The sequence below is a fragment of the Xiphophorus maculatus genome, chromosome 18, assembly GCF_002775205.1.
Source record: "Xiphophorus maculatus strain JP 163 A chromosome 18, X_maculatus-5.0-male, whole genome shotgun sequence".
Taxonomy (NCBI): Eukaryota; Metazoa; Chordata; class Actinopteri; order Cyprinodontiformes; family Poeciliidae; genus Xiphophorus; species Xiphophorus maculatus.
In genome coordinates, this window is record NC_036460.1 from 33,029,745 (window position 1) to 33,056,296 (window position 26,552).

At 39.3% G+C, this 26,552-nt stretch overlaps 2 protein-coding genes across 2 annotated transcripts in view; both read right to left on the reverse strand.

Moving 5' to 3' along the window:
- Nucleotides 1-1,584, reverse strand: part of LOC111612005 — a 4,608-nt gene extending 3,024 nt beyond the window's left edge. The window contains exon 1 of the mRNA XM_023351576.1: nucleotides 1-1,584. This exon is cut by the window's left edge and continues 594 nt beyond it. Coding sequence (XP_023207344.1) covers nucleotides 1-786 — 786 coding nt within the window. The 5' untranslated portion in view covers nucleotides 787-1,584.
- A 74-nt stretch (nucleotides 1,585-1,658) lies between these two features.
- Nucleotides 1,659-22,744, reverse strand: c18h11orf53 (chromosome 18 C11orf53 homolog). The gene is made up of 5 exons (XM_023351577.1): nucleotides 22,618-22,744; nucleotides 21,534-21,634; nucleotides 10,568-10,607; nucleotides 10,162-10,442; nucleotides 1,659-5,027 (listed from the first exon to the last, which is right to left on the reverse strand). Exons 1-5 carry the CDS (start codon nucleotides 22,625-22,627, stop codon nucleotides 4,593-4,595), a joined length of 867 nt encoding a protein of 288 aa, XP_023207345.1. The 5' UTR covers nucleotides 22,628-22,744; the 3' UTR covers nucleotides 1,659-4,592.
- Nucleotides 22,745-26,552: the final 3,808 nt, after the last annotated feature.

The following is a 26,552-nucleotide window of genomic DNA, read 5'->3' on the forward strand; positions in this document are numbered from 1 at the left end:
CTTTCGCGAGCGTATAGCCCCGGTCAGATGCCGGTTATATTCCTGCAGGTAGCAACGGATGACTGGAGGAAATGTAATCAGCTTACTAACCGTGCTGGAGGACGGGGCCTGCGGTTCGTCCCTTATCTCCGGCAGTCCAGTCAGCTCCGCCTGCGGTTCGTCCCCGATCTCCGGCCCTCCGGCAATCTCCTCCTCCTCGACGACCACCGAGTCCGCGGCTGGCACGTCGGCACTGGTGCCAAGCCCGCCGGGAAGACATGGCTCCGGCTCTGGTGGCGGGGAGTCCGCCGAGGTCGAACGGGGAGGAGTGGGGCTCAGTCGGCCGGGAAGCCCTCGCCCCTGCACCACGTCCGAAGCCAGCGAGGGAGGGGAAAGAGTAGGGGGGGGAGGCGGGGAAGCGGAGGCGGCGGCGGCTTCTTCCCTGCCCCGTGAACCGTCCAGGTCCAAGCTGGTGGCTAACGGCGGGTCGGGACCCGAGGCCCGAAGTTCTCTCACCTGCCTAAGCGTTTTGCGCCACTGGAGCTTCCTCAAAAGCCGCCTCTTCTCCTTGGCACCCAGATCACGGTGAGCGTCTTGGAGGTGCTGCGCCACCCTGGACCCCCCGTAAGCGCATCCGCGGACGGGGCACTTCATTCCGCGGACACTCACTCGCCCTCTGGCAAACGCCAACAGGATCCTTCGCTCCTGGGCGTTCCTGACGCTATGAACGTCATCCAAGTGGCTCCGCAGGCGCCAAGATTTGCTCTGGCAAACAGGGCAACGATTTTTAAACTTAGAAGCCGTCATCACTCCGCGAGAGTCAGATAGCAACTGAGAAGCAGGGCACCTCCGCAGCCCAGCTATATATGCAGGCGTGCTTCCCCCCCGCCCCCCCGATCAAGCCTAATTGGCAACACCTGGTCCCAATTCAGGGCTTCCAATCAGGGAAGCTCCTGATGATCGGCTTCCAATCAAGCCTAATTGGCGACACCTGGCCTCGTTAGACCCCGAAATCGGGGCCGAATTTTCGGGCTGTCCCTCCGGGCCTGCCTTCAGGGCCTGCCTTCAGGGCCGGACCGGGGGGACAGGCGTCCCGAGAGCCGCGCCGCTCCTCCCCGGACGGCGGGAGGCTCCCTTACGATCCTAAGACGGGTTAGTTGGGGAGTTCTATTACAGTTTTAGGCGTTTTAGTTGGTTTTCATTCAATTTGATCATGTTTAAATGTAGATAGGCACTCATTCTTTGCTCGAATGCTTCCAGTTGGAATGGGAAGCTGCAGATGGCGTGTGGTGGCCCATGCATTGCCTTTGGCTTTCCTCTAACCACCCAGTCGACGGACGAGGTGAGGAAAGTCATTGAGAGCTTGAATCCCTAACCCTTACCCTACCACCCTGCAAATATGTTCCTACTCCTTGGACCTTTCCACATTTTGACACATTATAATTACAAACTTTAATGTATTTACTTGGATTTAGTAATACCAACACAAAGCAATGCACAACTGCAAAATGGGAGGAAAATTATACAGGTGCTGTCATAAAATTTGAATATCATGAAAAAGTTGATTTAAATCAGTAATCCCATTCCAAAAGTGCAACTTGTATATTATATTCATTCATTACACACAGACTAATGTATTTCAAATGTTTGTTTCTTTTAGTGTTGATGATTGACAACTAATGAAAACTTCAAATTCAGCATGTCAGAAAATTTGAATATTGTGAAAAGGTTCAATATTGAAGACCCCTGGTGCCACACACTAATCAGCTCATTAACTCAAAAGACATGCAAAGGCTACACAGTCATGGGGATGTCTACTGACTTGACAGTTGTTCAAAAGATGACCTTTGACAACTTGCACAAGAGGGTAAGACACAAACATCAAGAAGCTGGCTCTGCACAGAGCTCTGTGTCCAAACACATTCATAGAGGTGAAGTGAAGGAAAAGATGTGGTAGGAAAAAAATGGACAACCAATCGGGATAACTGCACCTCGGAGGGGTAAAACAAACCCATTTAAAAATGTGGGGAAAATTCACAAAGAGTGGACTGCAGCTGGAGTCAGATCTTCAAGACTCACCACACACAGATAAGACATGGGTTTCAGCTGTCACATTCCTTTTGTCAAGCCACTCTTGAACAAGAGACGGCATTAGAAGCACTTTGCCTGAACTAAAGACAGAAAGGACTCTTTACTGCTGCTGAGTGATCAAAACTATGTTCTCTGATGAAAGATAATTCTTCATTTCCCTTGGAAATTAAGGTCACAGGGTCTGGAGGAAGAGAGGAGTGGCACAGAATCCATGTTGCTTGAGGTCCAGTCAAAGTTTCCAAAGTCAGTGATGGTTTGGGTTGCCATTTCATCTGCTGGTGTCGGTCCACTGTGTTTTCTGAGGTCCAAGGTCAGCGCAACCATCTACCAGGAAGTTTTAGAGCACTTACTGCTGCTGACCAACTTTATGGAGATACAGATTTAATTTTCCAACAGGACTTAGCACCTGCACACAGAGCCAAAGCTACCAGTACCTGGTTTAGGGTCCATGGTATCCCTATTCTTAATTAACCAGCAAACTCACCTGACCTCAACTCCATAGAAGATCTATGGGGTATTGTGAAGAGGAAGATGTGATACACCAGACAAAACAATTCAGAAGAGCTGAAGGTCACCATCAGAGCAACCTGGACTCTCATAACATCTGAGCAGTGCCACAGAATGATCGGCTCCACGTCACGCCGCATTGCTGCAGTAATCTGGGGAAAAGGAGCCCCAACTAAGTACTGAACATGCTCATACTTTTCAGTTGGCCAACATTTCTAAGAATCCTTTTCTTGTTTTGGTCTTAAGTAATAATCTAATTTTCTGACATACTGAATTTGGGGTTTTCATTAGTTGTGAGTTATAATGATCAACATTACAAGAAAAAAAATGTGTGTGTAACGAATGAATATAATATACAAGCTTCACTTTTTGACTGGAATTGCTGACATAAATCATAGTTTGCATGATATTCTAATTTTATGACCAGCACTTGTAAACTTAGCTGTTCCTTAAAGGCCTCAGAGGTTTGCTTGACAACATTAGACAAGAAAAAGCTCCACACAGATCCAGGAATACAGCAGACAGGTCAGTTAGGTTCTAAAACAGCATGCCAAGCTTTGAACATCCAGTTTAATCTGTCTATTCCATCATCTGAACATAGAAGATGGTACAAGCGCAAACCTACCAAAGTTTCATCATCTACCTAAACTAGATCTGTTAGTTGTGCGCTCCACAAGGAACAGAGGTAAGAAAAGACAGAAAGTATGAAGTCCTGTTGGTAGTTTTGTAGTCTAAACAAGTCAATTGATGTCAATGTGCAGCAGAAACTAACTAGAAAGCACATTTGTTTATCAATCATTCAGTCTAATCTGCGGAAAGACATTTGAATAGATGGAAGCTCCCAATCTACTTGAACTTGAGTTACTGTGGAAAAAACAGGGATGAAACAAATCTGTCTCTAGTACAAAGCTGGAAAACTGAAGTGAAAACAGTTTTCACTGCAGCACCAAAGCACTGACTCAGGCCAGCTGAACTCACAAACCGGCAGACGCTTTTCAGAATTTTACAAATATGAATTTAACACTAAGACCAGTTGTCATCTGGTTCCCTTCCACTCTGCATCCCGAGAGTCAGAATCAAAGATGGAGAAGCAGTATTCAGCTTCCATGCTTCACTAATCTTGAACAAACTTCAGAAAACTGAAAAACTGCAGAAACATTGAGCTCCTTTTCGTTAAAGCTAAAACCCATCTGGCTAGAGTTGCCTGTGAGTCACAATGACTCAAAGGCGATATTGAATGGAATATTGATCAGTTTACATGATGTATATTTGATGATGTAATGTTCATTGTTTCATAATTGATTATTGTATTTTGTTTTATGGTGTAAAACACTTCGAATCATAATGACTGGAACAATTCAGCCTTTCTGCTGAAATGTGCTATGCAAATAAACTTGACTTCAAACTCAACTTATGCACTACTTTGTGTAAGCCTGGCACATACAATTCCATGAAGTAAAAAGAAATGGTAACTAGTTCGACAGTGTGGTATTGTTTACAACCAAAACATATCTTCCTGTCTGCTTTATCACGTCAAAGAGAGACTTAAAAACATCCAAAAAGAAGCAAAGCAGAGACTTTGTTCACGTCTCTGTAGGAAGTCAGTGGAGCAGTTTGTAGATGTACTTCATCTGGAAATGCATTTTATTTGTGTCAGTTTCAGGTTCAGTTGCCATTTTCTCCAATCTTTTTTACATATAATACAAGCTTGAAAACTAGACAAAAAATTTAAAAAAGATAATAATAATAATAAAAACCCTTTATTTTCTTCTTTGCAGTAAGTGAATGTGATCCTCCTACCACATCGTTTTGGCCAACTTAGTCAACCAATTACTACTCTGTTGTTATTAAAGTACAAATATTAGCTGTTGAGTAAAACAATGATGATGAATGTACAAAAAAAACACACACATCTCTGACATTTTATGTCAAGCTCAGTGCTTTTCATGGGAAAGGTCTGTGAAATTTCATTCATTTGGACATTCTGACCTCTCAGTCTTGTTTGGACACTCAGGTCAGTAGGCCCTACGGAGCTCATAGGGGGACCAGGGGCTCACCCCGTCCTCCTTAGCCCACGAAGAGTGGGCCTCGGTGCCAGCTGGGAGGCCGCTGTGACCCTCCACCATGTCCTCCGACACCATCTTGGACACCAGGTCGCTGACGCTGCTGCTCATGTACGGGGGGCAGGGAAAGGAGGAGGGCACAGAGTAGGTGCTGCCGGAAGTCAAAGGGTGGTAGTGGACGTCTTCCAGTGAATGCAGGGTGTACGGCTGGCTGCCGGAGACAGGCCCCATGGAGGAGCCGCGGCTGGGGGAGCGATACTGGGATGGGCTCCCAGAGGGCTCCGGGCTGGCTATTGAGGGTGGGACACTGACAGAACCCAGGCTGTCCGGACAGAGGCCCTCCACCTGGGACACTGGCTCAGATCCCGACTGGTCCCATGAGTCACGCTAAAGCAGGAAAACACGAACAAAGAGGAAGAACGTTTCAGTTATTCATTTCCTCATCAGATAGCATCCTGATCTTCAGCCATCACAAAAGGTCTTCTGTCACGGCATCATCTATTTTGTGATAGCTTTTTTTTCACAGCGTCTACTTTTACGGAACATTGTATGTTTTCCCAAAACACATTTTAGCACTTTTAAAAAGAGGACTGCATTCATGCTGTGTTTGATATCATCTGATATAACTTTCATTACAGCATCCAGGAAGATAGAGCACATAACACCAGTTTTAAAGTCCCTACACTGGCTCCCTGTAGCTCAAAGAATAGACTTTAAAATTCATATTCCTTTATTTAATCAGGTAAACCCCATTGAGATCTAGATCTCATTTTCAAGAGGGACCTGAGCAAAAAATTTGCAATACATAGCAACCTGGTTACAAGATAAAAACAGTTAATACATATGCACAAGTATACTGTTGTTAGTTTACAAATCACTGAACGGCTTAGCACCACAATACATTAAAGGTCTGCTGTTGTTGTATCAACCTTCCAGACCTCTCAGGTTCTGGTTCTGGTTCTGCTCTGCATCCCCAGAACCAGAACCAAACAAGGAGAAGCAGCTTTCAGCATCTATGCACCACAAATTTGGAACAAACTTCCAGAAAACTGTAAAACAGCTGAAACACTGACTTCTTTTAAATCTCAACTAAAAACCCACCTGTTTAGGATTGTATTTGAAATGTAATCAATTACAAATTTATTGATGGAACCTGACTTCATGTTGTGTTTTGATTGTTGATTCTATGTTGCTTTGTGTTTCTGTGTTTAATATGATGTAAAGCACTTTGAAATGCTTTGCTGCTGAAATGTGCTATACAAATAAAATTTGATTGATTGATTGATTGATTGATTGATTGATTGATTGATCGATCGATCGATCGATCGATCCATGAACATGGTGGAGGGAATCAACCAGCCTCCAGTGTCTGAAAATGAAATGCGACTTCAAATTATTAGGTTTAACAAAATGTTGCATTATGTTGTTAAAGAATAATCTGACTGGAACAAACTCCAGTACTAGAACATCAAGCTAATGTTGCAGTTCTTTTGATGACCACTGATGTAGTTTACATTACATCACTTCATAAGTAAAATGAGATAACACCAAACCTAGTTTTGTCCAAGATGGAACGCAGAAAACTAGTGGAAACTGCAAATTGTTGTGCTCGGAGGTCAGGCTAACAGCTGTTGGCAATGCAAGTCAGTGACAATGTAGTACTCAGAGTTTGACGCATTTAAACATTAAAGGAGCAGGTTTACAAACAAGTGTAAACCTGTAAGTATTGTGTTTTTAATGCAGCTAATTTAATGAGATACAGGCTGTCAAGAGTGCAAATAGAAGTTCAGTACTGCAACCATAGCCCTCTTTCAGATCATAGTTAGCAAAAAACATGCAACTACCAATTATTGATTACATTGTTTCCCATCATACAAGTTGATCTGCATAGAGTACAGGTCTTTAGGAATTTCAGACTTGCATCTGAGTTTGCAGAAGTGTTTTGGCGTGGCTAACAACATGCAACTTTCACCTGAGTAATAGCTTTTCTCCATGTAACCCTCCATATAGCACTGCAGGTTGCATGTAGCAACCACAGCTGCTGTGTTCTGTCATCAGCATCAGATTTGGCTGACCAATGCACTTCTCAGATCAGACAAAAGCTACATTTAAAGTCTCTGCTCTCTGATCTCAAACACATTTTGCAAAATGGTTTTGTGTCCCATACTCGTCATAGTGATTACAGGTGCATTCACATTACCATGGTTTAGTCTGCTTTAATCAAACAGTCTGGTTGTTTTGAGGAGATGTGAATGTGCAACTGAGACCAAAAAGGTGAACTCTGGTCTGCCTACAAACCCGTCTCGTTTTAGTTGGAAGTAAACTCTGATGTGGTTCGAATGCATATGTCAACGCCAAGCAGACCAGAGACCACCCCGAAAGCAGGAAGCAAACCTATCCAGGACATTCTGGATAAAGGCAACCAAAACAAACATTAGTCTAGCACTAGCGCTAGACTCATCGAAGACAAAATATAAATCCTACAACCACTATGTTGTTTATATTTGGTGAAGAAGGAAGTTGTGCTCAGTGTCTTCTTCAAAGGGTCTTTATTTTGCATCCTTCAATGTTTTCCTTCAGTGGTTCTTGGTGCAAAGCCACCACAGGTGAGGGGGTGAACAGTGGCCTGTTTGACACTCCAGTGTAAAACCAAACCACTGGTACATTGGTGCATTGATTTAACCCACAACCCTCTTACCTCTCGCCTCCTTCCATGTGTGGATCATTCAGTAATGATGTGTAAACGCATGTAAATCCCAAAACCTGTAATGATGTTAAAGGGGCCAAACCATACCTGCCCTATAACAGTTGGCAGCCATTTTGGACTTCTGAATTTGGAGTTTGTGAGGAAGCTCCAACTTTCCAAGTCAGAATTCCAATATTCCAATTTCTGATTGAAACTATAAAACTTTTCAGCCTTTAAATGGAAATGACAGTCACAAGGAGCATTTCCACCTTTTACAGGAACCAGTCTAGTTTTCTGGGGCCAATTATTATTATCCCACGCAACTCCTCCATGTTTACCAGGGTAGAAATACCCTGGTAAATATCCCTCTGTACTATCTTTTTCCAGCAATGTTGTGCTTTAAATGGAGCATTTTGAGTTAGATGAATAGCTTCAACATCATGCTTTAAGGCTACCTTAAATGCTACATTTAGTATGTGTGACTATCCCTAGCATGCTGATGATACTATTAGAATGTGTTGGAGCACAAGCATGAAGCCTATGTGTTAAGGCAATATCCCAGTGTACTCTTTCCTCAGGTTAAAATACATGTACATAGAGTAGTCAAGGAATACTGAGGCATTCATTTTGAAAATTTCAGTAAGCTTAATTTTAAAAGGCCACTCCAATCATGCGTAACAGTAGTTTTGTTATACAAATGTTATAATGGCCAAATATGCAACTGCTGTTGTGTAAAACATGAATGGTTTTGTTTTGTAGGGTATGTGTGGGCCTTATTTTGAAAGTCCAGCGTGCTTCAAAGTGTGCATTGACAATCATGGAATCTTTGTCTTGAGCCAATATCCCACTGATCTTTTATCACCTTAATATGGAGACAGTATGAAAGGAACAATGAGGCTTTTTTTTTCTTTCCTTTTTTTTCTCCGAAGAGTTTTTGCGGCGCTAGTGGCTCGTATTTTTTTTTTTCTACTACAGTAGGCAGACAGGAAGGAGGGTGAGGAGAGGGGGGAAGACATGCGGTAAAGGTCGTCGGGACCGGGAGTCGAACCCGCGACGTCCACATCGAGGACTAAGGCCTCCAAACGTGGGGCATGCTAACCCCCTGCGCCACCACAGCACGCCCCAATGAGGCTTTTACTTTGAAATTTTCAGTAAGCTTAATTTTACATGACCACACCAATCCCATGTGTAACAGTGGTTGTTGAATTATACTAATTTTCTAAAGCCCAAATCAGCAAATAGCTGTTGTGTAAAATCTTTTATTTTGTAAGGTGTGTGAACCAGCAGCAGGTTTCACAGATAACTTTAGCAGGGATTGCTTTTCAAGATCCAAACTGAAAACACTTTCCATACAGGACCTTCACTAAAACATTTTTCCCATACTTCCCTCTTGCACAGAGCTTGTATCCATTCCAGGTGAGAAAGTGGGTGTAGACATGTGCAGATAATAAATCTCCTACAGTCACCACACAGTGTTGTATTATGTTGAATATTCTGTTGCTAGGGAAGAGAGGGAAGTACCTGCCACCAAAACCAGAAAATTACCATTGATGTATGATTGAAAATGATGTGATGAGTAATAACTGAGAGACGGAGAATTACAAATTAAAGCTTTTGTCTTAATCCACACATCTGTTCTCTGCAGTGGAATTGTAAAAAAAACTCTTTGTATTTGATTTTTTCAACTACTCCATTTAGCATAGCATGCCCAGATGTTAAAATAATTTACCTTCATGTAAAATTAATAATTTTTTGCTATAAAAGATTATCATAAAAGCAAGTTAATTTTATGTCTATACTGTTAGCATGTTCAACAGATTATCAGAGCTGTTTGTCCACTAGATTAAATTAGTGGAGCAAAATCAAGATTGGTTCTTTGTAAAGTATTTTATCCAAGAGATTTCTTCATATTTTGTCATGCTGAAACAACAACATACTTTTATTGAGACCAACAAAAACCAAAGTTGGTCTCAAGGGAAAGGAAGTGTCTAGAAAGTGTGGAATGCCTCTCTGTCAAACTATGTTTAGTTTTAGGTGTTTTGGGGTATTATCAGACAGAACAAGCTTAGTCAGATTGGATGGAGAGCATCAATGAAGATCATTTTCCCGCATAATCTCAAATAAATTTAAGCCTTGACTTTGACTAGGACATTCAAACACAAAAATATGCTTTGATCTAAACCAGATCAAAACATTTTGTCATGTGGGTCAACATCAACAAGGTAAAAGTACTCTGCTTCAAAAATTCAACATTGTATATTTTTAATGCAAGCAAAGCAGTCTGAGTATCACAGAACCTGGATCAGTAAATTATTGTAAACCTGAGATCTTGCAGGTTTGCCTTAAAACAAAGGCACGCAGTTCTTTTGAGTCGATTGTTTCCTATTTTGGCTTGGAATCAAAATTTTTTTCAAGCAAAAGTGTTTGAATGCTTTTGGTCTGCAGCTGCTCACGATCAAATTAAATGGCAAACAAAATAAAAGTGGTGAGCAACACATAAATGCTTTTGTGTTTGCGGTTTTAGAAGAATTTATTCATCATAAAAAAAATCAGGCTCCAAAGAAAATTCAAGAAGTGTGAAGCATCAGACGCTCAATCTCAATCTCATTGTAATCTGTTGATGACAATGACAAATAAATCTTATCTTTGATGGGAGCCACAGTTGTACCATTCTCGAATTGACACTCTATGAACGAAAACAAAATTGTGGGTGCGCAAGAAAATTTAAACCATGTAGCATTTTCTTTCCACTTCATAATTATATACAAATATGTATCACCTTGTCAGCAAAAGTTCAAGGGATATAAAAACTTTGCAAAGTGCTCAGAATCCTACCAGAAATAAATGCGGTGAATCTCCGTTGAAAGTTGGCAACAGGGAGGAAATGGTTGACGAGGGCAGGAAGGAGCTGCCAGAGCCGGAGAAGGTGGCTGCGCTACGGTAGTCACCAAAGGTTTCTGGGTAGTAGCTGTCGATGAGAGAGGAGTAGCTGCTCATAGAGGAGGGTTGTGTGGAAGAATAGACATCGGAAGGAAACTGCTTGGTGGATGTGCAAAAGTCTGCATCGGATATGAAGGGACGTCTCATGCTGTAGTAGCTGGGCAGCATGTGTGATCCTGTAAGAAAACATTTGTCATATGATATGCAAAAATAATGTGCTGGGATTGTTGGAGCCAAAACTTTGGGACCGGTAGAAATCTAGAGATTTATTGTTGAAGATCTATGCTACTTTGAGACATACCTGGCATCTGGACAAACGAAGGTGGAGTAGTCGATCCTCCCTGTGAGGAAGAAGTAGTGCTTTAATTCAGCGTTTCCCCGAGTTTATTATACACCAGGCTTTACTTGCCACCCCATCCCCAGGCTAAGCATTCCTTGTTTATTTTACAATGGGTTTTTAATATACTAGCAACAGTGACAGTAAAGACAGAGTAAGCTAGGTTTATAGTTGACTGATTCAAGTGGAAGTGAGAGTTGGCACAAATTGTACCGTCCATGCACCTGTTTGTTGGCTTTCACACCAGTCTTATTTATGATGCCTGTACATCAGATTTTTGTAACTATTAACGTTTTAAACATAAAAGTAGTAGCATGCTGGGCTGCTGGTGGGCTGCCCTAGCGCAGGTTTTCTGGAGGAAACCCTCCAGTATTTGAACTATGCATGAGAATCTCAAATAATCCATTTTTATCACATCTGTGTTTAAAATGATTTTTAGATTATTAGGCTTACTGGAGGAAACTGGGGAAACGATTAAGGATCTTACTACCCACTGGAAGTAGCAGTATTTCACTGTAATTTGTAGTTTTTTTTTTTTTTGCTAGTTTATATTTATGATAGAAGTTACATATTTTTCGGTTATTGTGCAATATTTAGTAAAACTTGTTTATGGACGCACCGTCTGCTATCAGAGAGCTGCTCAGCACAGAGGACAGTAATTGTGAGTTTAATCACGGGGCGCGACAGAAACACGATCATTACGTTTTGTTACTGAATGACCGTGAATTAGCAGCTCGTTTCTCTGAAGAACTGACAGTAATAGAGAAGAGAAAAGCAGAGAAGCAGCTCAGAGATCTGAGCTGCAGGTTTGTGCCGATAGTATAAAACACCAGAACTGCATAATATTAGCTTGGTGTGATGTGAATTTGATTTTTCGTTTGAATTTAAAAAAATAATAAGGTTCATGATCTGAGTCTTTATCATTATGTTTAGGCCAGCAATACATTTTTCTAAGGCAAAATAAAATATCTTGGTTTATTTAGTCCATAACAACCAGAACCTCGAGGTTCTCCGTTGCAAATAATGACCGCAGCTGCTGCGAGAATCTCCCCACTGGACTAGAACCGAACCGAACCGAATCACACATTAACCTGTTATAGAGAGCAACTTGCAACTGGAACTGTTGTCAGTAACTGTTGTGCTGAAATTATAATCAGACAAAGTTTAGTTTGTGGCTGCAGCAACAGGTGTGTTGTGAACGCGCTTCTGAAACAAAAAGGCAAGTTTCTGTGATAAGTGGTAGTTTTCATCACCTACCGACAGATAAAGAAACAAAAAGAATTTGGCTAAAACTTCTAAACTTGAAGACAGAACCCAGAATGCTTTATGTGTGCTCGTTTCATTGTGTGGACAAAAAGCCAACGGAAGAAAATCTGCATCTCCGAAGCAACTGAGTCAATGAAGTAGCTAACTATGCTAGTGCGGGTCGTTTGCAGCCGCTTCTTCGCCATCCCTCCCCGCATTAGCTGTAGGTAGCGGTAAAACAATACTGCCGCATGTAAGCTGTGATAGCTGCTGTTCTCACATATTTCATAGCCTAAAACCTCTGTGGAAAGTCAGTTAGCGAGTTGCTAACATGTAAACAAATGGTGGTTCCGGTTTGCAGCGGAAATTGGGCCCATAAATCATGCAAAGCCTCATAGCGGCTAGAAATAAGGTGGGTACCCAGATTTTTTTTTTTCAATAGAGGCTTGACACTATGAAAAATAGTTACAACCCAAACAGAATAAAAATGTTTTCAATGTGGTTGGTACATGCTAAGAAGAAGACTGAAGTATGTTTTCTTACATTTACTATTTATTTATTTGTTTTTCATTTTCTAACCAAAAAGGACTGATCATTTGTAGAGTTTCTATTTCTTGGCAGTCCCACTCATGCAGAGGTAAAGACATGCAGACACTCTGGGCCGCTTGCACAGGACAGAAAATGACAGAGCCTCCTGTTTTGCATAGTGCTAACATGAAAGAGTTGATATTAAGCCCATGTTGGCTAGGGCACACGCAAATTTTGGGGGCAGAATTTGAATGCGATTTGCCAGCGCCAAGACTTCCTCATGTGGCCCAGGTACGGCTCACTGCATCTCTGAAGGCTGCGTATGGAAATCAGCTCAAGCTCAGTCAGATAATGTGTTTCAGTCGGGGTGAGGGTGGAGGGGGGGGCAGGGGTTGATGGTTGGGGGTGGAAGTGTGGGAGGGACTTATCCTGGTTTCCAAAAAGAAAAAAATCTTTCTTATTATTCAAAACAGGATATGACACAAGTCAGAGACAAATAAATTTAGCTACATTTCAAAATACAATTTTGAAATCAATATTTCATAAAAGTTCACTTTAAAGTTATTCCATTACCTCTTTTAATTTATCCGTTTGTGATGTTTCAGTACTTCAACATATAGAAATCATTCTAATAAGTACTCTGCATTTACATTTTTTAAGTGAAGACCAATCACACACTGGGAAATTCTTACTGGCTAGCTAACCTTTGCCAACACTGCTAATGTTTTAAATTGTAAATGTAAAATTTCCTGAATCCAGTTTTTATTGAGCTCATACTTGTAGTGCTAAAGCAGAATGTCTAAGTGCAGCTGGATGCAAATTGTCAGATTGGAGAAAGCTGCTAAAGTGGGACGATGTGAAATGTTTTTACTCCTGCTGTCCCGGTTCATGTTCCAGCATGAGCTGGATTACTGTGGTCAGAGCTAGCTTTACTCTCTCAATGGCCTTTTTATTCTCCGAGATAAAACCTGGCATTGGTTAACATAGGAAGGGAACGGCTATCGTTACTATGTGCCTGTGGTCATTATTCACAACCATACATGTAAATACTGCATTGACAAGCACATAAAGTGCTTCCAAAATTGTAAATAACATATGTTTTTGGTTTAAATAAGATTACATATTAGATTTTGTTTTCTATTTTGTTTTCAAAAATAACAATATAACACAAAGTTCCTCCAATAAAATTTACCAAAACAGTCTCAAAGTGAGACTACTGTATTTATCTAAAGTCTTACACAAGACAGAGACATATGTAAGAGGTGACATTGAAGTAATTATAAACCAATCATAAACCATCAGATACTTGACAAAAATGTCTGATCCCTTTTATTACCAACTTCTGCCATATCCAAAACTGACAATTCTACTACTCAAGGTGTTTTAAGGAAAGATCACATAATTGCAGCACATTTAGATTCAGATTTAGAAATCCAATATAGTTTGCATAAGTCAGTTTTATCCTTTAGATTTAAGAACTGGTTCAGTGCTTCCATGCTTGTTTGTCTCCCAGATGAAAGGGCCACTGCTGCCATTAATGCTCTAAATTTTCTTTAATATTTAAAGTACTAGTGGTTCATTGTATCTGTGTTTTTGTGTTTCTGGCCTGTCTTTTCAAACTCCAGTTAAAAGACAGTTCTCTTCTGCTCTGTCGCTACATTCATCCTGGAACATTAAAGACAATCAACTGTCCACTGCCACTACGTGTTTGTTAAAGAAACTTAGAATTTTTTCACAATAACCTTTTGAGCAGTCGACAAATAGATAAATCTAATCTAACTCTTCTAATTAGGTGAAGCAGAAAACAAGATACCACAATGATACAAAAGGACAACTTAGGAACTGCTAAAACAAGCCATTTAATAATGTTTACATTTATCAAAACATAAAGGTTTGCTAAGAGTTCAGCTGTTCATATTTACAGATTTCTTAAAGCAAGAGGGGAAAACCGAAGTCATCCAAAATGTACTTTAGGTTATTCACATTATTGTGGCAATGAAACGTGTTTCTACTTAAGTGTTTCTCATCTTTCACAATGATATTGATAGTGAAACAGACCGCAGCAGCTCCTAGCATATGTCTATGGTCTTTTGCAGTAGACAGCTACATAGTGCAGCTGAAACAGTTATTGAATTTTACAGAGTTCAAAGCAAAGTGTTAAGTTTGATGCAGAATAAGAAGGTTTTCTGTAAGCTGTCCCCACAGTCCAATACTTTGAATTGCATCCATTAAAAGCTAACTTATCACTGAGCCATGTCAAATCAGACATGCTACTGATTGCCTCGTTTTAAAGCAAACCACTAAACATAAAGAAAGTACTAGCAGGAGCATGCAGATCTAGCTGTATTTGTGGAGTCAGAGTCGCATCAGTGTTTAGAAACAAATGATAGAAACTTTATAGAATTGAAACTCCAGTTGGGACCAACTTTTAATGTGTGTGAGGAAAAATGAATATTCTGGATAACATGTGGGACATGACTGGTTATTTAGTTATCAGACGGTGATAACTAAATAATAAGGCTCAACACACACAAATAATTTAAAACATAACAACAGTATAGAAACAGAGAGGTTGAATAAGCTAACACTAGCAGCCATTTCTGCCTGTGAAAAGATCCTCAGTAGAACAAGTTACACAAGTATGGAAAACTTTTTGTAACCATGTGCCGAGTTAGCTAGTCCTTCAGAAAAGAAATGTAAAGCTATCTGTGTTTTAAGTGGAGTGTTAGTGGAATATTACAGCAACGTTGTAAAACCAAGCTAACTTTATGTTTGAGCAGACAATTGTTCAGAAACTCTGGGTGGATAAATATCTTTATTGCTGCAAGACATAGTTACTATCATGCATTACTGAAAATATGAAATTAAAGTTAATATCTCAAGAGACAAAACTGCTTGAATTTTTTCTGACTTTTAAGTTAGATATGCTTGTGACTATTTTATTGCTATTTTAAACAATTCAATAGAGTGAAATAATGGTGATGATAAAAATGAAAAGTCAATTTTGTCATGATGAGGTGTTCGAAAAGTGGACCCAAATACGTCAAGTAGTAGACGATACTTTTAATGAAAAAAGAAAGACGAATAACAAAAACTTATGGCCTGCATGGTGAATACAAAAGCCAAAACCCAGAACCATCAGCATGATGAGGAGGATAAACTAGGAACCAGAATACACAAAAAGGAAACAAAGAAAATTAAAGCTGCAAGCAGCCTCAAACGGCCCTGCAGCTCAGCGCCGCTCCAGCCTCATAGCGACTGCGGGGGTTCCAGCACCTCCAGCCCGCTCGGAAAACCAATGTAACATTAAAAAATAACTAGACTTAAGAAACATAATAAATAACTAAGAATAATTAGAAAAAAAGTAAACATAATAAGGACTAAACAAAGTAAAACAGAAACAAGATTGATCTAATTAAAGAAAGAGAATAATCAATATAGAACGAAATACTGTAGAACACAAAAACAATCCAAGATCCTAAGAAATTTGGAACAAAATAAACTGGTAAAATTTTCTTTTAGAAGCTAGTGGGAGGCAATTGTTTTCTAAGTATACAATTTTTCACACACACGAAGAAAATTGAGTATCTGTTTTCACCGCCCTTGTTTTGAAATAGTATGTGTTTTCCCCTTGTATATTAAAATGTATATTTTGACAGCACTCATTAACTTTTACTTTCCAAAATTAGACAACTGCAGAGATAAAGTTTTTTTTTTAATAATTTGATTATAAACTGTAAGCAAATTTAATAACAGGAAGTTAGTTGTAACTAGTTGTTCCAGTCCTATGATTTCATCTAGAAATCAGAATTTGACCATTGAATAAAACATTTTTGAATTCCTCGTGGAAGGCCTAAAATGCACCATGTCATGTTTAGTTTGAGGCTATCTATGAAAAATGTGACATAATGGTATGATTTCAAATCCTTGCAAGTTGGTCAGTTTTCTTGGGAGACTGATCTCCCAAAGAGAAACAGTCCTATGGCTGTAACTTTACTTATTTGTGGGTTATAATGTTATAATGTTATAATGCTTTTCCCTTGTGTGATACGCATATCACATGAGATATATTTGTTGAAAAAAAAGTAATTTAGGCCAAATTTAAGTTAAAATTCCTTATGAAATTGGAGCAATCGTGGTGCTTTACAGTCCAAAATTACACAACAGCAGGCATAAAGTGCTTATAAATTGCAAGCAAATTTAATAACAGGTTGTCAGTAGTGGTTGCAGGGGCGCTGCCAGGAATCTTGGGCCCCATGACAAAAAATTAAATTGGCCCCCAACACGCAGCTGCTGTTACAATTTTTTGAGTCTATCTGACCTATCAAAAGTGCCACAATTTTAAAGGCTTGCAACTGTCTTGCTTTCTTTGGTCCAATACTGATAACTAGCACAATATTTACTGCTCATGAACTTTATACACAACAGTCCACATACAGTATGCAAGTAGGTTGCTTAAATTTGTTCTATTAGTTTTAGATTACTGAAATGTCTCTCCCCACCAGCAACAGTCATAGGCAACATGCAAAATATACATGAAACAATCCAGACTTCTCATAAAATGCTTTGTAGTTGCATTTTATTCAAGCTGCAGTATATAACTTTAAAAAAAAATGTTTTCTCAATATTTGTTAAAGCTGTCACCATGTTGTGACAGTTTGTTATGAGACAGATAATCTGTGAAAACAATCAATCTCCTCCACCTGCTCCCTGAATTACTATTGCTAGTAATGCAACGTTCTGGTCAAAACAACCAATCAGAACCAGTAGGAGGGTCTTAGCGCTGTCAATCAACTCATTCACTCACTGCTAAATGTGCTAATGGTGGAAAAACAACTTATCATTACAGGAAAAATGTCTATCTGCTGTCATTGGTAGCTATGCTAACTAGACTGAGCATTCACAACAGGCTGCGCTGGCTACAGCATAGGGATGAGCAGCCACATGAGACTGTGATTGACAGCACTAAAACTCTCCTGTCTCAGATTAGCTGTTTCTAGATAGTACTGGGAGAAAGCAGAGGACATAGATTTTTCACAGATTATCTCTCATACCATACTGTCACAACATAATGACAGTTTTAACAAATATGTAAAAAAAAAAAATTATAAAAGTTACATACTGCAGCTTTAATTTCACTTAGGAGAGGACGGGTCAGGGGGGACGTGAGTTAGAGCTGCTGCTGACTGACTCATCTGTTGTTAAATGTGGTAAAAGATACAGGGACAAGTTCAATACATGAATATGTTGGTAATTTCTTTCCTTAATTCATTAAATGCTAGTGAAATGGAGGCAAACAGTCTGTAGCTAAGCTAACTATGCTAAATGGTTGATAATCTCACACAGTCTACCCACCTCTCTTGGAGAAAAAGTGGGTTACAAATTGACACTGACCTTTTTCTCTCTCTGTCTCTCTATTTTTTGAAAACCTGACTTTATTATTTTTCTTAGCAGCACAGTAACTGCCACAGTCATTCTTGACTGACTGCTGCTGAACACCGTCACCGTCAAGCTAAGCAGGAACGAACCATTTCATGCAGATCCAGGGGGGTTCAGGACAAATGTGTGCTTTTTGGTCTGGGAGGGGGGACATTTATGTTTTACTGCTAAAATCAATTTTAGAAAACACAGTATAATTAATTTTGTAATTGACAGGGCGCCATTTTCTTTTAAATTTTTATGAACAAAAAAAACAAACAAAAGAAAAGAAAAATTGTGGAGGGCTCCCTGTTGGTCAGCGACCCTTAGAATTGTCAGAACTTTTCTCCTCTATACAGCGCCCCTGAGTGGCTGTCAGTGGTTGTCTTAAACATTTGATTGATGTCAATTATGTATGTTGACTTGCTTCTCATTTCATTAATACAAAATATATGACAAGAACAATGAGTAAATATCTACAGCTAAAGAACAAACAGCTAACCAAAAGCATAATAGATTAACTTCTACTAATTTCACAAAACATCATAATCATAAATCATTTTTAAAAAAGTGTGTAACTGTATAATTTTAGTGGCCAGTAGCTTTAAATGTTGAAGTGGAGTGGAGTAGTGATGGACTCTGACCTGAACCTCCAGAGCCACATAAAGACAGTTACAAAGTCGGCCTTCTATCACCTGAAGAACATTTCCAGGATTAAAGGACTAATGTCTCAGCCAGATCTAGAGAAACTCATCCATGCATTTATATTCAGTTGCATTGATTATTGGAACAGCGTCTTCACAGGTCTGTCCAACAAATCAATCAAACAGCTGCAGCTGATCCAGAATGCTGCTGCTCGCGTTCTGACTAAAACCAGGAAGATAGAGCACATAACACCAGTTTTAAAGTCCCTCCACTGGCTCCCTGTAGCTCAAAGAATAGACTTTAAAATACTGTTGTTAGTTTACAAATCACTGAACGGCTTAACACCACAATACATTAAAGGTCTGCTGTTGTTGTATCAACCTTCCAGACCTCTCAGGTTCTGGTTCTGGTTCTGCTCTGCATCCAAAGAACCAGAACCAAACGAGGAGAAGCAGCTTTCAGCATCTATGCACCACAAATTTGGAACAAACTTCCAGAAAACTGTAAAACAGCTGAAACACTGACTTCTTTTAAATCTCAACTAAAAAGCCACCTGTTTAGAATTGTATTTGAAATGTAATCAATTACAAATTTATTGATGGAACTTGACTTAATGTCATGTTTTGATTGTTGATTCTATGTTGCATTGTGTTTCTGTGTTTAATATGATGTAAAGCACTTTGAAATGATTTGCTGCTGAAATGTGCTATACAAATAAAATTTGATTGATTGATTGATTGATTTATTGATTGGAGTTGTTAAAGAAGTTTTGTTTATCTTGCAGCCATATAAATGTGGAGTAAAAAGCTCAGGACTAAGAACAAGGATTGAAATAGGAAATATAAACAAGTCTTTACCAAATAAATAGTGGATGTATGCTGTTTTTTTTTGTTTAAATTTTACTCAAATTAACTTTTCCTAATGCAGCACTGAATTAAGTAAAAAAACGTTGGATTTGCTGCCTATTAGATTTGCATATTAATATTTCTGAAGCTGGCAATCTGATAGCTGTTTAAGATTGCTGTTGCTGCCTTCAGCAAACTGAAAACATTCTGCAGCAACAGACGTAAACTCACTGACCCTCTGAATGAAGCGTCTAGCCTGCTGTTTTGTGATGTTTGGCCCTGGGCTGGAATCTCATGAACATGGAGTTCAGCTTTCAACACAGAAACAGAAATAGTGTACACCCCCCCACACCCAGTGGATCCTATTTTGTTATCACTCATAAAACAAAAATGGAAACGCTACACCTGTCCATTAAAATAATAAATTTGTAAAATATGAGCCAGAATTTAAAGCGGCTGCATTTTCTTTTTCATAAAACCATATGCAAAGCAGAACAGGTTTTTAATCACCATGTTTTGTACAGGAAGAACTGCATCCTTCCAACCTCACTGGTCTGAATGACATAATTCACATCAAGCTCAGTGGCTCCCAATTAAAAGTAGAAAAAAATAAAAGTTTCCATGTCTAACAAATGTATGATCACTACAAAAGGCTAATGCTTCCTTTATGCTCATTACAAATATTGTTACATGTCAAGAAATTAAAGGAATTACCATATCTGCTCATCTCATTACGATAACTGTGTGGATTTATTTTTATTTTTTTACACATACAGTGGCTGAGAGTGCACAAAAATGTTCATGAGGAACACATATCTGCTAATGTTCACTTCATGTGTAAATATTTAACTCTTCTTGGATATCTTGGGATTTTTCATTTAAAGGATTTTGAGTAGTTTTGTAATCCTCCAGTAAATAACACTCTTTATCTTTATCCATCTCTTTATCTTATTATGAGTCTAGATTAGTTGGTGATGAAGCTTAAAGATATTGGCTCTTCTGATTGTGGGCAAGATTTAGAAGAACTTCTACCATCTTAAAAGAAGTCTGCTCTCAAAAGTATCAGACAGACTCATTTGAATACCTTTGAACTGTTGCCAACTTAGCATTGGTTGGTTTTTTATATGGAAGTTCATAAAATAATGTTCCCATAAGCCTCTATGACTATTTGGAACTGGAGATAGCAGAAGTTTTTGGTCTTAGCCAGGCTTGAACAAAGATGCTCTGGTACAGCTGACTTTGTTGTGTGTTCTCCATGGCGAACTCCCAACTACCCACAACTGTCATCCACTGAAGTTATGAACCTCTGCAGAAATTTCCAGAGCAAAAAGTGAAGGTATGTTTTCTCCTACAGGTTTTTTGTCTTATTGTATCCCATGCTATCTCCTAAGTGGCTGAGCGGTAAGCAGTCTGCATATCTATAGAGTGGACATGCCACCATTAGACAGAAACCAATGAGTGAATACTGTCCCATAAAAGCCTTTTGACAGGCAGTTTGTGGTAATGAAAAGCCAGTCTTGCATGTGCATGCAGGCATCTACGACACAGCCAAATTTGTCTGTATGTTCAAGCTAGTGTGTGTGTGTGTTTTAGCAGTGTGTGTGCGTGTGCATGTGTGCTTGACAACAATAGGAGGTTTGTCTGGAGCTCGTTCATGACTGAGGACAATATCGGCTGGCAGGTGTGTGTTGATCAAACTTTGCATAGGCAACCTCCTGCATTGGCCTTTTCTCTGTATCCCCTGCGTCGCCAGTCCCCCCACCCAACCCAACCCAACCCAACCCCACCCCACCTCACCTCACCTCACCTCCACCTCCACCTCACCTCCAGCTCCAGCTCCAGCTCCAGCTCCAGCTCCAGGGAGCTTTTTATTTTTTTGAAGATCACGGTCATTGCCTTTGCATGCATTGTGTCAATGTTCTTTTGTGAGGTTAGGATAGGACTCTGTGCTTTGTCTTTATCCACACACACTGTGCTCAACTATTTACAGATGGTCTTTATGAGGCCTTGAGGGCAGCAGAAACAGAGGGGGGAAGGCACGTACAGGTGGTCAATGGATCAACCATTGGCTTATTAGTGCACAAAACAACAGTAAATGTAAACAGGGAGAGGATAATATTTGAAGGCAGTGCCGTAATTGTGTCATCAACAGAATGTCAACTGTGGCTACGGTGTTTGGTTTGGGTGAAGGATGATGAGGGGAACAGGCAGCACAGGAGTGTACAATAGCAAAAACAGTTGGTGCTTACAGTATATCTGGGCCCGCTTGTCTGCCGGGATCGCTTCTCAGCCAGCAGGTCTTTCACTGTGTGTTTAACCCGAACACCCTGGTACACTCTTTTTGAATATTCTGAAGAGTAGAGACAACAACAAGAAAAAAAAACGGACACTGAGAGGAGATTTGATCTCATCTAGAAAATGTTCATCCTCCTGCACAACTTCATCCAAATTTTCATCCATTCCCACCAAAGTGCGTTCATTTGAATACATCACAGTTTTATGCATATAGGTGAATGACTCTTTGGGATTGTATGTGTAAATGTCATGGAAATTGCCCTTGGTCTGGTCGTTGCAAATGGAAACTAAAATGAAGCAATTAGCGAGAAACACTTGATTTCAACCAGTCAGAAAGACTAATATGGGCATTATAAAATATGCATGTTTTTCTTTAATTAATGAAAAGAAAATATGCATGTTAAGCATGTTAATGAAAAAGCATGCATTTTGATAGAATTGAGAAATCCCATATATTTATTAAACAGGTCATTTTTGGTATTTGGTATAAATCTCACGTTGATGCTGGTGTGATTTGGGGACATTCCTGGGAAGCAAAGGTCTAAACTCAATGAAAATGCAAACTTTATTATGCAAACGGAAATTGCATGCAAAAAACTGTATGTAAAAGACCCCAGCTTTTTGAATGGATCTTTTAGATAAGCTCCAGCAAAGAGATGTTTGAAAATGAAAAAAAAAAAATTATCTGGATTTTAATTTATTTCCTTTTTTTTTATTATTCTAAATGAAAAGAAAGTCAAGGTTTTAAAATTTTTTAAAAAAAATCACAACATATAATTACATTTGTGCAATTAGACATAAATAGTTCCTGAGAGTAGGTTTCCTCATATTCCTGTTGTAAGAAGCGCTCTCTGCAGAGATAAACATGATCTAACAAGTTTCGGGGTACTAACCGTCACACACAGTAATGAAAATCACAGCATTCTGGCACAACAAAAAACAGCAGAGAATTTTGATTTCTTCATAGCAACACTGATATTCATAACATTTCTTTTAGGAAAAGCAAGATGGGCATATGCATGAATAAAAAAGTCTTACCTGTGTCCATGATGCAGCCGAACGGTGTATCATGTACTCACACACACTCATACACACACACCCACAGAAGCTGTTCTGTTCTCCCTCCGCTGTATTTGCCTACAGTGGCTCAGTGCAGGAGTGCAGCACCATACTGACTGGCGTGCCACTCAGAGAGCTATAACCACTCTGTAAAGAGGGCAGGGACACATGGCACCTCACACTGCAGTCATCAGGAGGCAGGTTTTCAAAATGACCTTTTATCTATTTGTTTAAATGCAAATATATGGGGGGGACGTTTTTTAGACTATTTGCATCCGCAGTCAAGATTAGGGGTTGGAAGCATTGGGAAAAATGAAAGAAAACCTGGACTCCTTTGGCCTGTACTCCTTGTCTGAATTCAAAAAAGGATACATTGTTTCCATGTTTTTGATTTTGAGTTGCGGGAGCTTCCGAGCACCGCAGGTCTCGTGGCACGAAAGTTGTTCTTCTTTTACTTTGAGCTTTTGCATCTGTGGAGTACATACAAAATATTCTACCCAGCCTATATAGCTGTCTACCCTATATACTGTACATCTAATAAAAACTTTGTTCTTGGCAAACATGAACAAACATGTATAACAAACATGAACATATCAAACATGTATATGTTTGATAACACTCTTTTGCAAAAATGAACCTTACTATTGCATTTTCCTCTGAAATGAGTTTTCTTTTTTTAGATTTGTAGAAAACACTTTGAGCAAAGTAAAAACAAATGACTCATCTCAAGCTTTTGTTGAGAGGCTGCAATAGCTGGTGGCATGCTTCGCTAAAACGTTTATGTCTGCTGCTGCAACAAACTCAGGAAAGGCTTTTTGACTTGTTTTCTGACTCAAACCACAGAACTTTGCCTTTCAAAGTAAAAGTCATGATGTCTATTAATCTGCGAAATATGTAGGTGGAAATTTACATGCGTTTTCCATTGCACACTAAGCCTGGTTACATTCTTACACACATGATTTTGTAGTGACAGAGAAACCAGTGGGACGAACTAGCTAAACATTAAAGTGGAACTACTTATTCCTGCTGGAATTTGCATGATGTCTGGTGTGGCGCAATCAGAAGGACAAAAATTACATTACTGAGAAGTCAGCTGTTGATCTGATCAAAGATAAGCCAGAAACAGTGGCTAAAGAAGCTAACGAGAGCTTGGCTAGCTTAGTTCCATAAGAGACTAAAATGTTATCCCATTATTACATCTCCATGGTGAAAGCAGCTTGTGTTGAATTTAAGGTGTAACTTCATTGTTTGTTATAAATAGATAACACAGATTAATTATTTTGCTAGCTTCCTCAAATGTTCTGCTATAGACCCTTTTCACAGTGACGTCAGACAATGGCCGCCATAACTCAAAACTGGGTATCTTTACTTCCGGTGTGATTTTGCCTTGGGAACCAAGCTGAAAACTTCCCGCATTCTCATAATCTTAAGGATATAATAAAAGGTAAGTTTAATAATAACAGCATTTAAGTGTTAGATAGCTGTTACTAATCATTGTAAATTCACCATTCTCTATCTGTGTATAAAATAAACAGCCTCCGATCGGAGAGTAAACCACCTAGCAGCAGCTTTAGCCACATTTAGGAAAAATATACTCTCTGTCAGCGCTGTAACGTTTAGAGGTTCACTTTCTGTGTTTTATAAAACAGTGTTTACGTGCTAGATAACCGTTATAAGTCATTGTCAATTTACCATTCTCCAACTGTATTCAAAGGAACCAGCCTCTGATCATGAGTAAACCAGCTAGCAGCAGCTTTAGCCACAGTTAGGAAAGATATACACGGCCGCCTGTCAGCGCTGTAACGTTAGAGGTTCACTCTCTGTATTTTATAAAACGGTGTTTACGTGTTAGATAACCGTTATCAGTCATTGTCAATTTACCATTCTCCAACTGTATTCAAAGGAACCAGCTTCCGATCATGAGTAAACCAGCTAGCAGCAGCTTTAGCCACAGTTAGGAAACATATACACCGCCGCCTGTCAGTGATGTAACGTTTAGAGGTTCATTTTCTGTATTAATGGAAAATAAAGGGCAGCTTGAATCATTATTTTTTATAAGTTTAGAAAAAACAAGACAAAAGCCACAAATAACAGTTGGGCTTGACGATATTTCTGTTTTTCCAGCAACAAAATGCGCATCTCCATGCACTGTTCATGTTTCTGTCACTGCTAACTGTCACAGAGTCTCTCCCAAAGACGCAAAGAAGGAATAAAAATAAATACACAAGAAAATATTAATGTGCAATGATTTGGATAAATAACTTTAATCTGATTACTGGATTTGAAATACGAACTCGTTAGATTATTCGTTACCGAAAAAGTGGTCCGATTAAAGGCATTACAAAGCAGCGGCGGCACCGGACATCTCTGCTTATAACAAACAAATCCCTATTTTATGGGATGAGTGGCAACTCCAGTCTATAATTTAATAATCTGATCAAGATTAGAGCCTAAAACGTTAGAGTTCAAAAACAGTAAAAAGTTCTGGTTAAGGAACAGTTATGTCACGTAGTTAGCTAGCTAACAAAATTCACTAATGCTAAGCTAACGGTTACGCAAAACAAAAATACCTACCTTCATAGTCAAACAGGTATTGTTCGGTGAAGAATTTGTAGCCTTTGTCTAATTTAGATTTTTTTGTCAGAGAGAACTGGTTTGCAAATCGTGATATATCTTCAAATCTTATTTTAGGCAAATGTTTTAGAGACTGTGTAAACTCCATGCTCCGGTGATCTGTCTGATCAACATATGCTGTCAGATTTATACATCTCTCTCTCTCTCTCTCTCTCTCTCTCTCTCTATATATATATATATATATATATATATATATATATATATGACATATATATATATATATGAAATAGACAACTTTATCATTACTTACTATGTACACCGGAACTAAGGATACACAGCTTCGAGCCAAAACGGAAGTTGTGTGACGTCATGTGAAAAGGGTCTATTGCATAGTTTTCCCTCTTTGTTTTAAGCATTTGTTAGCATTTCTTCTGTAGCAGATAGATGGAATATTTTCTCACAAAGCTGTACTGATAAAATTAGCATCAGAAAGTGCAAAGCCTCAAACTGTAAATCATTATCTGGAGCGATTGAATGACAACTTAAATGCAAACTGCCCACGCAAAAGAAAATGTCACACACTAACATTTTGTTGAAGAACCTTTAGATTTGATCAGTAGTGCAAAAAGTAGGTATTCACTATATGCAACCAGTGATGGAAAAGTACTCAGCACTAGCATTTGAGTAAATGTGTTGAATGGTCAAATCTTACTCAACTAAAAGTAAAAGTAAAAAGTTGCTCGGTGAAAAGTTTACTCAAGTACAGAAGTACTTCCTTTTCAAAATACATAAGCATTCAAATGTACATATACTGTACATCTGCAATATAAATGCAAGTAGCAGGTGAGTCAGACCTCTCCATGAATTCCTTTCTATCACCTCCTGAAGATTAGCAGGGTAAACTCCAGACTCTGGTGAAATGAGATGTGCTCCCATGCTAATGAAACCACTTTTGTAATATTTTCCTGGCATTGCCATCTTAGAATATATCCATGCCATCAGTGAAGAAGAATAATCAGCAGCAACCACAGATCTCAGCACAACCATCATAAGGCAGACAATAGGCATGATGGGTATACCAGGTCATGCACATCTTCCCATCACTGTGGAATATGTTACATCTGGACTCATCAGACCGCATGACCTTCTTCCATTGCCCCAGTCCAATGTTTATGCTCATTAGTAAACTAGAGCATTTTTTTCCAATTATCCTTACTGACAAATGGTAAATGGTCTGAACTTATTTAGTGCTTTTCCAGTCATTTTGACCACCAAAGTGTTTTACACCAGTGGACCCCAACCTTTTTATCACCTTTTTATTATCCTTAATGAATTAAGGA

What these genes read in the sequence shown, in the direction of transcription:
- c18h11orf53 (XM_023351577.1), bottom strand. An exon ending in CAAGCGGGCCCAGATATACT is followed by an intron (nt 10,608 to 21,533) that starts GTAAGCACCAAC and finishes TCTTCCTCACAG; the next exon opens with GGAGGATCGACTACTCCACC. An exon ending in TTCGTTTGTCCAGATGCCAG is followed by an intron (nt 10,443 to 10,567) that starts GTATGTCTCAAA and finishes GTTTTCTTACAG; the next exon opens with GATCACACATGCTGCCCAGC.